Source organism: Malaclemys terrapin, chromosome 3, assembly GCF_027887155.1.
Source record: "Malaclemys terrapin pileata isolate rMalTer1 chromosome 3, rMalTer1.hap1, whole genome shotgun sequence".
Classification (NCBI taxonomy): Eukaryota; Metazoa; Chordata; order Testudines; family Emydidae; genus Malaclemys; species Malaclemys terrapin.
The window spans coordinates 32,895,703-32,910,907 of record NC_071507.1 but is presented as its reverse complement, the minus strand read 5'-3'; the positions used below and the strand labels follow the sequence as shown (position 1 = coordinate 32,910,907).

Sequence of the window (15,205 nt, the reverse complement as noted above, 5' to 3'; positions counted from 1 at the left end):
ACAGCATGAAATCATGCATGCAAACAGTTTATTACAAAAAGTATATTAAAGCGCCTTCCACACTTTAAGACCATTATCAGCAAAGTCATCAAATGTAAATAAAAGCTTGAAAGGGAACACAACAAAGAAGAAAACTTACTAGAACAAAGTGATGCAAGAATATTAGCCATAAGCATAATATATTTCTCTAAATGTATCATAAATCCTGCTTCTCCACATTGAGCAGAAATGCATTGGATTGAAAGATTTTTTGCATCAGTCTGAAAGGAAGTTAGTCCCACCCATGAGATCATTAATCCCAATGGTTAAAGCACATTTTCTCATTGTTCTTAATCCAAAATTCACCAGAACGTAGCAGATCCACTTGAGGCCCCATTTCTTTTATATTCTTGAACTGGGTTTGGGGCTCCCATCTGGAGGAAAGATGGATCCGAACTGTTCTTTGAATAGCAGAAAGAATCTCACTCTTCTTCCTAACAGCTACAATATTTTAGCTTAAAAGTTTTTGGTTTTTAAATCATTGTCTTTCCCAAGTTAAAGGAAGGAAGTGTTACTTTTAAAAGTGTCTTAGGAGACATGAATAGCATAAAGATAGGATATGTCTACTAACACAGGAATGCAGAATAAAATAAATACAGTGTTAAGAAACCACAAATACCCTAAATTCTTCAATATAGGTAGCCAGAAGTGATATATTGAATCTAACAAGGCACCAAATCCTGAGGGTTTGGACTGATTACATCAGTATAATTCCGAAGTTACTCCCACTAAAGTCAAACCACACACCCCGTTACAAACCCACAAACCACACCAGCATCACACCCAACATGCACCCCCACAACAGTGTTGAGTTCCTGGCAGTCATAGCTTGAATAAAGAAGTGACAAATGTGATAGTCATAAACATTCTGGTGTGTTTTAATCAACCAAGAATAATATTTCATGTTTTATTCTGACACAGTAAACCTTTGCTTTTTTTGTATTCAGTTATACATATACACGACTGCTGGTGTTAGCTCCTATCCACGTGTCACTAATTTCAAACTAAAACAGTGCAATATTATACCAGTACAAATTTGTGAGTATAAGTCTCAAAATTTAACGTAATGCAGAAATTAAAAAACAAAAACAAAAGAAAAATAGATAAACACGATACACTAGTTTTCAATGAAAGGGATTAAGACATTGACATTATATTACCTGCGTGTTAAGGAGATTTAGGTTTGAAAACACCTTGCTGGGTGTTTTACATTAAATTTGTTTACTGTCCAAAATGACATTCAAAATGCATTTTATTAATCCTGAAGATTTAAAAATTGATTCCTTGTTTTTCACTGAGCTCTTAAAAATTCTCCCCTAGTATCTGCTGGGATTAACTGGCTCCTCTGAATGGCCTCCAACTTCATGAATATCCTTAATAACTCAGGAGGTATCAGTCTCTCTCACCAGAAAAGAAGACTGAGAAAGCTAATGCCACATTGTATATATACAGATGATAAATCAATAGAAATACCTAGCTTTGGATCCAATTGCATTAGAAGTATATCATCAATATTTAACACATTTTAGATGATTTTTTTGTTTTGTTTTATGTACTGTGTTGAACACAGAGCCTTGAAAGGACTTTTAAATTTAATTATGACCTTCTCTCAAGAGAATCTATATTTAGAAAAAGGTTTGACATTGAGGAACATGAAATTAAATGGAATGGATCTAATAATAAATTATAGTAGTTAAATTACAGCCTGTTTTACTAAGCATAGTCACATTGATTCTGATGGATCTACTTTAATAAATGAAACAAATTGTCCAGTATTTTGTAAAAGGGCTATTCCTTATGCTTCCCCTCCTCAGCACCTTTCCCCTGGATCTCCTTTGAGCTCTTTGTTGTACTTCCATGAGAATTATTCTATATGGAATTTCACACACACAACAGAAATAAAATATTTATTTTAAAAAGCCCATTAACTTCACTACAAAGGAAAAGTGTTATTTTGAATTACTTTTACTTTTGCTCATATCTCAGAATTACTATTTGTCAGGCTCTGAAAAGAAATAAAAAACTACCAAGATGTTTAGTTTTAAAAGCATTTAATGACATAGCATATATTTAACAGATAGGGTAAAAGTCTTAGAGGTACAGTTCCATACAACTGAAAGCCAGTTCCAGTACTACTCTGACTACAGGCCCAGTCATTGAAAGTTCATTCCTATTAAATGTAATTTTTGATTGTGCAGTAAGATGATTTTTTTTTTCATTACAATAGTTACAGTGACAGAGAAATGCACACTATGTATCAAATAGCAAGGTAATGTAGCAAAATTATAACACACAGTGCTGTAGCTGACAAGCAAGTAACCATTTGAGTAACATTACTTTTTTTTTTTTCCAGTAAATGCTTCAGTTCCACTTTTACACTTATCAATGATTTTAAAGGGTTTATTATACATCTAGTCTTATTATACTTTGTACTAGAATTATCTGAAGCATACAATATAATGTATTTCAGCAAAAAAAAATTTGAAATTCAGATTATTTAAAACTGTATCAGTATGCTAAAACCTTCTTGTATACCAACATTCTTAACTGTTGTACTTGATGCAGAAAAGCTTCACATTGTGTTAATAACTGATGCCAGGATACAAATGGTTTGTCTGGAAGTTAATGCGTATCTGCACTCTGTTACAGCAAAGATAATACACTATTTTAATAAAGTTAGACTTGTAATGGGAGGCTCTATTAGTCAAGACTCAGCATAACAATCTTAAATGGAAGTGAACATGTTTGAAAATGTGTACATTTGTCTTTGATGTGCACAGTAAATTTGTAAGCACCGCTGCCTTGCATACCAATAGCACAGGATGTGGGTTCTTTTCCAAGACAGCCTCACAAAATTGAGGAACAGTTTAAATATTAAGATCTAATCTACATTAATTCCATTAAAAAAAACAAAACCAAAACCTGGTCCTCCCTCTCATACAGAAGCTGCCCAATGCACCTCATACATTTGTAATGGGTTTTTTAATGCTCTATAAATAATAAAAATTAAATCATATTGAGGAACATTAGGCACAGAGAGTAATGTATTGGTTCTGAGCTTGCATGCTGGAATTCCACTGAAAAGGTCAGAAGTGCAGTGTGTGGAGACGGAATTCACTTCTTTTTGCCAAAAAGGCTGAATCTCTTTTCTTTGTCCTTTTCTTTGTCTTTCTCTCGCTTGCCAGGACTGGATTCGCTGGTTATTGTAACGCTGGCTGGCAGGGTTTGGGCACGACTAGAAGCTGGAGTGCTTTGTGTGCTTGGAGACAATTCGATTTTGTCAGAGGAGATAGCTGATGTGATGGCCTGAATCCATGTGTTCATTTCCTCCTTCAACAAACACCAAAGTTAAAATGTAGGAATCAACACGTTAGCTCATACTGTTTTCTATCATTCAAACAACATTTCAAAAAGGTAATTGATATAGAAGTAGAAAATTAAAGAGAACATGATCCCAAGTCATAATTTAGCATCAATTTTCCAACCAGGCCTTTACTCAGCTGCCACTCATGTGCCATGCACTTGCACTTGCACTTTGCTGATGCCTGTGTGCTTTAAAAACAAACAAAAACCTAACCCCTGCATGGATACCAGTATTAGAACTTGCACCTTGAAAGTCCCTCTGTCTTGATGGGTTTTGAAGGAGCAAATTCCAACACCACTTGCGGACCTGCAAGTACATGGACATGCATGCAATACGGAGGCTGGGAACGTACCCCTTAATATCTAAACCATTTCTCTTTTCTTAGCATATGTCAGTATACCAGAATATGACAGCAATACCTTTAAAACCAGCAAACAAAAACTGAAAGAAACTTACATCATCTTTGGCTTGGAAGAGGTACTCATTGCCATCAGTTAATCTGCAATTAAAAACAACCACCACATATATTAGCCTAATAATATACGGGTCCAAATCCTGCTTCATTTTCTCAAGCAGGCAATCCCATTGAGGTAAATGGGACTACATGACAGAGTGATAAATAACACAACCTTGTGATAAGCTCTATTTTCCATGCATCTGTAATCACCTGGCCTGCACTCTGCCCACTAATCCATGTTCCTTGGGATCATTACCAACATTTTTAATTCGGAGAAGCTGTCATTTAAAAACAAAAACAACTGCCCTGACGTGCAGGATGGGCAATATTCAAACCTGCGCTAGTGACAGGTTTAAGGTTCAATATCTCATGATCTACTGGGGTTATAAATGGACACTCTATACCAAGAGATATTGAACTTTGTTTTATTTTACATATAAAAAACCTATCCTAGGTATAGTTTAGAGATTTAAACATGTAATATTTGTATTTATCTGTACAGAAATGTTTCCACAGTTGGGACTAATGGGAACTAAAGGGATACCAAAAACAGTCCCAACAGAATTTTATAAAACTCAAAAACATTTCTAAGGTATTTTTCTGTACAGAACATGTGAAACTGTCCTATTATATAAAGGTTCTATATGCAGACATTTGTGATGACCTGCATGACTGTTTGCAGTTTTATAATGTGCAAGAATAAATAAAAATAAAAAAATAATGCGGCCATCTCAGACAGTTAAGCCTTGTGATGTATTCTCTGCCTCTCGGCTGGTGTTACTTGGCTGCAGCTGTTTTCAAAGGGCTGAGACATTTTGCAGACAATGAAGACTCAAATGCATAAATGTTTGTTTATTGTAGTTTTCTGCAACTTAGCATCTCCCACAATTCTGATATGTATAGGTTATTCCCTTCCTGTCTGCAGTTTCTGGAGGCATTTCAAAGGTAAAGCACAGCCTATGCTAGCCATGTCCCCTTCTGGTTTCATGGATAGGAACCACCCATGGACAAAGTCCCATATCAAGTGCCTCTAGGCCTCTCTCCTGAATAAATAGAGCCATTCACCACAACGCAGCCAAGATCCGGTCATGGTTCCAAACCAGGTGCTCAACAATCGCGCAGAATGTCTGTAAGGGTCTTCCTATTTGTCTAACAGATCCACAGGTACTCACAACTGATGTCAGCCTGGTGTGATGGGAAGTGCATCAGGGGCACAGAACAGTGCAAGGTGCCAAGAACCTCAGGGAAAGGAACCAGAGCATCAACCTGTTGGAGCTCAGAGCTGTCAAGCTAGTCCCACTGAGGTTCCAGAACTACCTAGAGGATGAACGTGTTCTGGTCCAGTCAGACAACATGACCACTGTGGTGTACATTAACAATCAAGAGTATAACCGTACATGCAGAAACAATGGAGACAATGGAATGGGCAGAGAGAATTCTCCGTTCCATAAAAGCAATACATATAAAAAGAGAGATGAACCAAAAGACAGAATGATCTAGCAGATGCACAGTCAACAACTCAGAATGGTGTCAAATCAGAATGCCTTCACTCTGATTTTGCACAAGTTTGGCCTTCTGGCAGTTGTCCTGTTCGCCACTCACAAAAACAAAATGAGACTGAAGTATTTCACCAGGGAAGCAGACCCAAATGGGGATGGATGCTCCTTCACAAGGCCTGATACATGCATTTGTGCCCTTTCCACTTCTAGGAAAGGTCATCAAGAAGATAAGGCGAGAAGAAGCAAAGGTGATAGTCCTCACTCTGCACTGGTTAAGCAGACCATGGTTCTCCAATCTGACAGAACTGAAATTAGCACCACCCAGTTACCAGTAGGCCCAGAGATCCTTTAATAAAGCCCATTCCTCCATCCAGACCCAGAATGTCTATAGCTGACTGCCTAGTTAATGAGAGGGAAACATTAACTGAGCTACGACTATCCTTCAAAATGACTGGAACTCTACAATCCTCCGGGTTAGCTTCAACATGGAAGGTCTACTCCTCCATCTGGATTAGGTTTAGCTTGTGGTGACAAGAGCACAACAAAAATCCCAAGGATCCTGCTATCCCAGTTATCCTGGATTTTCTTCAGAAAGGCATAGACAAGAAATTCATCCCATCACTATAGCACACCAGCTACAAGTAGTATCCTAGTCACAAGATTCTCTGGTTCCTTGACAAAAACAATGTATCCAGATTTGTCAGAGCAATCAGACTGGCTAAACTTGTGATCAGACCAATCGTTCCTAAGTGGGACTTACCATTGGTATTAAAAGCCCTAACCACACACCCCTTTGAGCCACTGACATCAATATCTTCCTTCTATCTATCCATCAAAACCTGTTTTCTGGTTGCCATAATGGCTGCTAGATGAATTTCTGAACTGGCAGCTTTATCCATGCAGGAACCCCACTGTGTGTTCCTTGATGACAAGACAGTGCTAAGAATCCAAGAATCATTCTTGCTTAAAGTGATTTCATCTTTCCATGCCTCACAGAAAATCATCCTCCCTTCATTCTGTCCAAACCCACAGTACCCAACAGAAAAGTTGTCACACACTTTAGATGTTCAAAGAGCACTGAAGATCTATATCACGCAGACTGAATCAAAAGACGATCAGACTCCTTGTTTGTCTACCTTCAACTGAAGCGCCATGGGCTCAGGGTACTCAAGCTATCACTAGCTAGACGGATCAAGCTATGCATCGTAGAGGCATACATGGTATCAGGTTCTCCTGCTCCAGACATCATCATGGAACCACCATGAGATCTATGGTGACATCATGGACGGAAAGAGCTTGTGTTTCCACTACAGAGATCTGCAGGGCAGCAACGTGGTCATTAGTTAACACCTTTATTAAATGCTATAAAGTGGACACCTGCTTAAAGTTGGGCACATGCTAAAGTACCTTGATGAGACTGGGCCCACGTAAGAAAGTAGCTTGCACTGTCATAGTTCCGTTTAACTTAAATAAAGAGATGCCCAGTTATTCTACATTGGGTAGCACTGACTCACTTGAGTAGAAATTTAGTGAATGCTCATATGAGTAAGGGTGGCAGAATCTCATCCAAAATAATGAACTAAACTATCAGTGAAGCTGAACTTAGCTTCTCTGCCTATTAAGGAACTAAAAAAATAAACCTTGTTCTACATGTTAAAGGGCCAGTTTCCAGATTCTGGGTTGGTGGCTGAATGCCCTCAAATCCCTTTGTCTTTAATGGAAGATGAAGGTAGTCAGCACCTTGTAGGATTGAGAGCTGTCTGTCAGGGAGAGAACATGCTCTGCAATAAAACCTTTCCTTTCCCAGAACGGTGCTCCAACAATCATACCTTAGCTTGAACACGTGTTTCTTCTTTTTGTAATCAACCGCTATTTCACAGACTGCTTCTTTCAAGCTGATGGGGATCTCACTGTGGTAGGGAATGCCAGAAGCAGCAGCCTTGGAATCTTTGTAGAAGCCCATCTCTTGGTTGTTTATAACACAGTACACGTTGTGCCAGGATCTTCAAGAAAGGGAAAGTAATCAAAGCATGTGTAAGTCTAATTCTCTTCAATGAACCATGAATCTGACTGAATCAAGTACAATTATCTTTATACAATTATAAAATGAACAACAACTCAGTCTGGGGAGGTAGCAAAACACGTATCGCCCTCATAACTGCAGGCTGAGAATTTTCTCGTGCAAGTGCTGTTTCAAGACAAAAGTATTGATCTTGTGCCAAATGGAACAGAGATTTCTAGAGCTCTCTCTTATACAACATTAGCATACCCTAAGAGTGGGAGTACTGTTTGGAAAATAGGCAGTTTACATATTCGAGAGAGAAACTGCTTGACCTTTTAATGAGTACTTGTTCTTGTAGAGGGATTTTTCACTGTATTATAAGATTATGGATGAATTGTGCATAAAATTCTTGACTCTTGTATACCCTCTGTAGCAGTAATTATTACCTCCTTCTGTAACATGGTTGTAAAAAGAAAGGAATACTAGAAGCAGGTCTCCTTGAATATTAATACCTCTGACCTAACTATCTACATCAAGTTTTATAGTTTGACACATTCCTGTAGAATCTCAGCTCGGTGGAAAAACTTTTTCCTCAGTAGTAGTCACAGCACAAATATAGTTTTTCCATGTGACGTGGAACTCTAGACAAGAGGACAAAGACAGGCATTTTACTGTAATTCAAATCTTTGCCCCCTTGGCTGCAACCCAACACTTCACTCCATTAGTAGTAGGGAGTGATGAGCTAGAGCAGGATTCAGACAACACTTTATTTTCCAGGCAAATTATAGTTATGGCTTTCCCAGTGCTTCCCCTTAATGGTCATATAGGACCTGATTCTGCTTCCTCACAAAGATAAAAACCTTCAATGGGAGTGTTCCATGTATGGGCACTGCAGAGTAAGGCCCTTAGAAATTAAATCAACCAGTACATACAAATCTAACTTCAACCCACACTTTGAGCAGATTGCAGTGTAGATGGAAGGTATTAATTACAAACAACTAAAAACGTAGATGCTTCTAATACCACACTTGCACATTTTTCTTTTCCCGCGGGCTTGTAATTGAGGTACTACACTGGGACTCAGGAGATCTGGATTCAATTCCCAGCTCTGCCCCACACCTCTTGCGTGACCTTGGGCACGTCACTTAATTTCCCTGTACCTCGATTCCCCATCTGTAAGAGAACAATAAAATTCCTTTCTCCATCCTTTGTCTTCTCTGTCTATTTAGCCTGTACGCTCTTACAAGTAGGTACTATCTTTTACCATGTGTTTGTGCATCACCTAGCACAATGGGGCCTTAATGTTGACTGAGGCTTCTAGGGGCCATGTAGTACAAATAATGAGTAGTTACAAATTTAGTAGTCTTAATGTATATTTGAATGTAAAACTTATTTACATTAAATGTTGGCTACTTTACCTGTTTGAGGCTTTCTTGTTATGTGTCTCCCACTCATGTTTACGATGCAAAATGCCCTCCATCTGAGCTGAAGGAGTCTCTTGTGTTTTGGCTGGTAGGGTAGCCGCAGTCTGAGCCTGAATGGCGGTCTTGGCTTTGCGGTCTGCAGTTGGGGAAGGAACAGGACTAGACTCTTTTGAACTTGTCCTCTGTTCTGCAGCTCCATTGACCATTTCATTTGTTTCCACAGTTTCCGCCACCTAGGAACAGTGGAAAAAACATTCAGCTAGAGGCCACACAAAGCTACAACATCTTAGAGTTAATTTTCTATCTTGCACAGTGTGGCTGAGTGTACACTTTGTCTATAGAGTAAGACAGTCCAGTAAAATCACTTTCACACCCCCATGGAGACACAGAAGGCCAAGGAAATTAGACTTATGAATGGATTAGTACCCATTTTACAGATGGAAAAAAAAAACAGGAAAAATAAGAGGAGCTAAACATCAGTGTGAGTTTTACTGTACTTTGTTCTGTTAATCAATCCATATTGTTTTATATATTGTCAATCCTAAAATGAGAGCATTTCATCCCATTGCTAAGTACTCAAAGACTTGCAACAGTAACAATCACACTTCTGTAAACATTAGAGGAATAATTAAAGTTATAGACATCAGCCACCTTACATATATTTATAATTTTACTGTTTTAAGTTTAATATAAATTATAAACATGTATTAAATTGCAAGTAAACAGAAAATACAATCAGAACTGTCCAGGAGCATTCACAAAAACACAACTTTAATGTATGTTGCAAAATTGCTTGGTTTCTGTAAATGCTCTTTCTCCCCAGGTCCCAGATAGCACATAATCAAAACATGCAGAAATTAGGAAGATTACACCATGCATTTCATGTCCATCATCCCAGTTAGGATTTGGATCTTAAAGACAGGGAAAATGTGAGAGGTCAAATGTCAATTTATCAAAGTCTGTTGCAGACTTCATTATTAGGTGGATTGGATTTATGTTAAAGGAACTGGAAACCACCACAGTCACTCAACATCACACAGCTATTTACCCCCAAACAAAGACAGAACCAAGGCCTTGCCCATCACTTGCTTTGTTGATCGCGTTGCCTGTTGCACTGTGTTCGAGATAGCCTAGAGAGCAGCCAGGTTTCCAGCAGCTCTGACTGGTCAAGCTGTCGACGTCTTCAGGAGCCAGTCATCCAAAAATCATTTAAATTGGAATCCTAATGGCTAGTGTGCTTTTGCAATGCAGCTTGGTTCCAGTTTTATTTTTTCCTGTACCATTACATTGACGTGTAGAGCCTTTGGTAGCAGCCCACAGGTTACACAATGAGTGTCTGGTATTGTTATTAGCAAGTTACTAAAGCTCATAGCTGCTAATGCTCTAGTAGATTACAAACATTCTGTACCATTTTTATGCAAGCAAGTATTTTCAAATGGCACAATAATTAAAAGACATTCCCACTGTTGCACAGCGGCTGAACAAGTCAAAAGCAGCAGAATTATTAGGCAATGAACTACAAATTAGACCTCCCTTTGCTAGAACTTTTCATGCCTGTCAACTGTGAATTATTATATCTTAGATCATTGTACATCATATATTGTACCCTAGAAAAATTCAAGTATAAACTTGTTATGAATATGGGAAGGATTGGTTAACTGCCTTTAAACAAACTAAATTTTCAGAGTATATACATTACATCACTGAAACAGGGAAAGAATCACAACTCACATTACATTTCAGGCATATTCAATTAATAGGACTATACCTCTAAAGATGTACAACCCTACAATCTAGTTCAGGGTTTCTCAAACTTTATTGCTCCGAGACCCCCTTCTGACAACAAAAATCATTACACAACCTCAGTAGAGGGGACCAAAGCCCAAGCCCCACCGGCCTGGGTGGGAGGGTCAAAGCTGAAGCCTCAGGGCTTCAGCCCCAGGTAGGGGGCCTGTAACCTGAAACCTGCTACCCAGGGCTGAAACCCTTGGGTTTTGGCTTCAGCCCTGGGCGGTGGTACTCAGGCTGCAGCTTTGGTCCCAGGTGGTGGGGCTCGGGCTTTGGCCCCGGGCCCCAGCAAGTCTGAGCTAGTCCTGGCAACCCCATTAAAATGAGGTTGCGACCCACTTTGGGGTCCTGACCCACAGTTTGCGAGCCGCTGATCTAGTTTATTGGAAAACAAGTGCCACTTGAAAATGTCCATCCTGGATTATGGTTCTATCTATTTCCTGTTGGTATTTTACACCTTTAGGCTACGTCTACATTATGAGCTAAGGGTACGATTCCCAGCTCGCATACACATGCCTAGCTTAATGAGAACTAGCATGAGGATAAGTAGTAGTGCAGCCATAGTGCATGGGCAGGGGTAAGACGGCTAAGCTGTGCGGAATATGTACTCACCCATTTCAGACAGGTTTGTACTCAGCAGAGCTAAGCCATGTGGCTGCTGACTGTGCTACCATGGCTACACGACTGTTTCTACATTGAACTAGCACAAGTATGTGTACACAAGCTGGGAATGTGAAATTTGGGCCATTAACATCTGCCACTTTTAACCAAACATCAAAATAAAACAAAACATGCTACAGGAAAAAAGACTGGTGGATGAGTATCCTAACGCTGCCAGCATGGTTACCAGGAAATGGATGTTATAAAAAAGCAAGCTAACATCCCAATTCATCATGTTAAAAAAAAAAAAAAAAAAAAAAAGTGTGTGTGTGGGGGCCTAAGCAAAAAGCTACTTGGCTAGTGACAGCTTAATTACTGTACTTGAAACAAATTCTTATTTCTAAATTGACAGATCTATATAGTGAGACTGTATGAAGTTTAAATGAAGAACAAGAATTAATTACTGGGCATGTGTGTAAACTGTACATTACAGTGGATGATGGTAACTTAAATACTTGCCAATAGCCTTATCTAACTACGTAAAACTACCTGTAAGCTAACCTCATTATTTGAAGGATTCAACTAATTTTCCATAGTAAGTATAGGAAGGATATGAGACTATCACAAATATGGAGGTACCCATATCTCCTCATTGTAGGTAAAACAGAGAACTTTTTCAGTACAGCCACTGCACATCTAGTTAGAATGTTTTTATGGAAGAGATAAAAAAAAATAACTCACTGCTGAGATTTGCAAACCTGTTGTTTTAAAAAATAACTGCCAATTTTAATTACATAATCAGTCCCTGAACTTCTATTTCCACTTACAATTTAACTATTGATTTTAATTACTGGATTGCAATAAAAACCAAAATGCATATGCAAACTAAAACACTACAGTTATGCTAGGACTATGAAAAGCTAATGGAAATTTTTGTAGCATAATTTTCTTTTTTATAATGTTATCCACAATGAACAGAAGACAAGCAAAATAAATCTGCACATGGACCACAAATATTTATACCAAGTATGTGCCATGAAAATAAGAAAAAAAAAGAGGAGCTAAATAAACTTTAATGGAAACATGCTTTGAGCATGCAGAAACAACATAACAGAGGACAAACATTAATAGCAAACTGTACTGTTACAATAACAAAACAGTTAACACACATGAATACATTTTTCTTCATTGTGACTGTTTATGGGAGGTTAGTTGCAAGTACTTTAGTGGCTAGCTACTATTCATGAGGTATTTAAATCACAACTGTGACATGCAACATGACAGCTGGTGACATGATTAGAAACACCCTTTGATTTTCAAAGTGCATGAAGCAATATTACATTCAGTTCATCAACTTGAGTCTCTGCACTATAACTCAAAGACAAATAAATTACAGCCAATAAACTGTTCTGTCAAAGATATAATTTTGAGATCTTAGTCATAATTAACAGGTAAAAATATTATACTCCCTTAGTGTCTGGCATTATGATTTTAATCATTTTTCTTGACAGTAAAGCAAAATTTGTATATTTAACCCTAATAATATAAACTAAAAATTATTATCTACCTAAATAACTTATTGTTAGCCAGAATACATGTAAAGGCTTCCTGGTCTGGCAAGTCTAAAGACGCAACTAAGCTTTATGAGTACTATAATACTTTTAAAGGCACAGAGACCCAATACTGGTGCATGGAATCCACCAGAACATTTGTGTATATTTGTATACAGAAATTTAAAAAAAGATTAAGAAGCTATATGTTGTTATCCTGACAAAAGAAAAGAAAAGACACGCATCATGAAGTGGAAAGTTAAGTTATTATAAAAGTACAATTGTTGGAGAACAGTCCATCAGTCACCTTTGCTAAGATATTCTTTTGAAATCTAAATTTTGATCATCAACAGCAGCTTATATCAACTCTGTTACAAATAGCAAAAGTGGTGTATGTCTAATGTATTGCAACATGTGGTTCATTAAATTATAGGCTAGAAAGCTCTCATTAAGAGATCAACATGCAGGTGGTGAAGATTAATAAGATGTGTTATAAAAAGATTCCATAATAAAAAAAACAAAAACAAACGAAAAGAAAAGAAAAGTTGAATAAGGTTATGGTAACAACCAAGAAGATTTGCTGTATGGAAAAATTTTGTGGTGCTACTGCAGGCCCGCTCTCAAATTCCTCATCACATTTACTTGTGGCATTACTTTTGCAAAGCTCTGGCATTTAAAACAATCTAGTTTTCATCATTCTAATATTAATACTGAAGATGAATTGAAATGCTTTATTGGAGAAAGGAACATGGAAAAACTGTCTGACACCCCAGAATGTTTACAGAATATATGTGCAGAACCAAAAGCACTAGGGATAGGTATTTGGGAGGTGAACTGCTGAAATGCATTTCCTGCCAAAGTCTGAGTTCAGGGTGTCACACTGCACCCCATATTCATCATGGTGATATGATTATGGCATAATGATGATGCATTTTGTACAAGACGGATCATGTGAGGTCTCATTGGAAAAGTTATGATTTGCCAAAATATGATTATCCTATTTGCGTGCAAGTATCCTGGGGGACGTGCTAGTCCCATGCTAAAGGGATTTCTAGCCTGTGTATGGAAACTTGTTGGACTGCTTGTATCATCAGTCAGGGCGAGAAATAGCTCATTCAAATACTATCTATCTAGTATGTTCGGCTTACTTTGTGGTTTTTTGTTTATTTGCTAGATAATCTGCTTTGATCTGTTTCCTATCACTTATAATCACTTAAAATCTATCTTTCTGTAGTTAATAAACTTGTTTTATGTTTTATCTTAACCAGGGTGTTTTGAGTGAAGTGTCTGGGAAAATCTCAGTTCTGTAAACAAAGGCTGTTGCATATCTTTCCCACATCGAGAGGGAAGCAAATATATTAATGAGCTTGCATTGTACAGAACCCTGTGGAGCAAGATGGTATAATTCTGAGTTTATACTCCAGCAAGGGTGCAAGGCTGGGGAGCTGGGTGGCTTAGTTAAAGCACTCAGGTAGCTCAGCTGGGTGTGTGGTGCCACCTGCTGTTGTGTTTGGTGATAACAAGGCCTGGAGAGACTGGCTGAATTACCAGCAGAGCAGTGTGAGGAGGACCAGCCCAGCTGTATGGTTTGGGGGCAAAGAGGTTCCCATGCTCCCAGACTGCATCCTGGGGGTGACAACCCGTCATACAGGGCTTTGCATTTCCATTGCAAAAATGATAACTCTAATAGCCCATGGCCCCTCATTTAGGTTATTTAAGGTGACTTTAAGCACCATACAGGATCAGATCCAAAGACATAACAAGGAGCAACAGCATGCAGCAATTAAAGTTGCAGGGGAAACAGACCCTGATTTCAGGCCTTGGCAGGAATGGTATCAGAGACAAATCAATTTTCTACTATTCTGTTGTTATAAATAAATGTATTTATTGGTAATTTTTAAGTCTGCACATATGAGGCTAACTCCTGCTTGCTTTATTCTTATGCACACTCCCATTGACTTCACTTGGACATCTTCTATTGGTAAGGATTACTCACATGAATAAAGCAAGAATGATTTAGCCTGTATTCAGTTAAAAATTCAGGGTCTTATACAATTATGTGTATATTTTTTTTTTTTTAAAGAAAGCATTGCAGCTCCTTTTTCAGAGTTGGTGTCTGCTCTCAGTTACAACACCATACCCAGGGTGTGTCTATTTTACTCAATGGAGTTTCTATGGTGTAAACTGAGCAGAAATCAGGGGAGAATCTGGCCCTAAACGTTATGCGGTAAGACTAAAACTCCTTATAAAGATTGAATATCAAAAAACCAGTTGCTCATTTTTAGCATTCTAGGTTCTCTGTTTATTTTTATCTTCAGTTAAAAAGTTAATTCTGCATGGAATGTTACACAACTAACCTTTAGGCTTTTATTTTTGGTAGTTATAACTCTTTTCTCCCCCACAGCCGGTACTGCCAAGCTCATTTGCATAGATTATCTTCAGCCTCGTAAATAACTCACTTGCTAATGCAGCTAATTTAATA

The 15,205-nt window shown here is 38.1% G+C and overlaps 1 protein-coding gene across 2 annotated transcripts in view; it reads right to left on the bottom strand.

The window, feature by feature from the left end:
• Nucleotides 1-893: 893 nt before the first annotated feature.
• SPTBN1 (spectrin beta, non-erythrocytic 1) overlaps nucleotides 894-15,205 on the bottom strand; it is a 200,960-nt gene continuing 186,648 nt past the window's right edge. For both annotated transcript variants that reach the window (XM_054021962.1, XM_054021963.1), the window contains 4 exons: nucleotides 8,780-9,018; nucleotides 7,189-7,362; nucleotides 3,860-3,902; nucleotides 894-3,369 (listed from right to left, as the gene is read on the bottom strand). In XM_054021962.1, coding sequence (XP_053877937.1) covers nucleotides 3,154-3,369; nucleotides 3,860-3,902; nucleotides 7,189-7,362; nucleotides 8,780-9,018 — 672 coding nt within the window. In that variant the 3' untranslated portion in view covers nucleotides 894-3,153. The remainder of the gene's footprint in view (nucleotides 3,370-3,859; nucleotides 3,903-7,188; nucleotides 7,363-8,779; nucleotides 9,019-15,205) is intronic.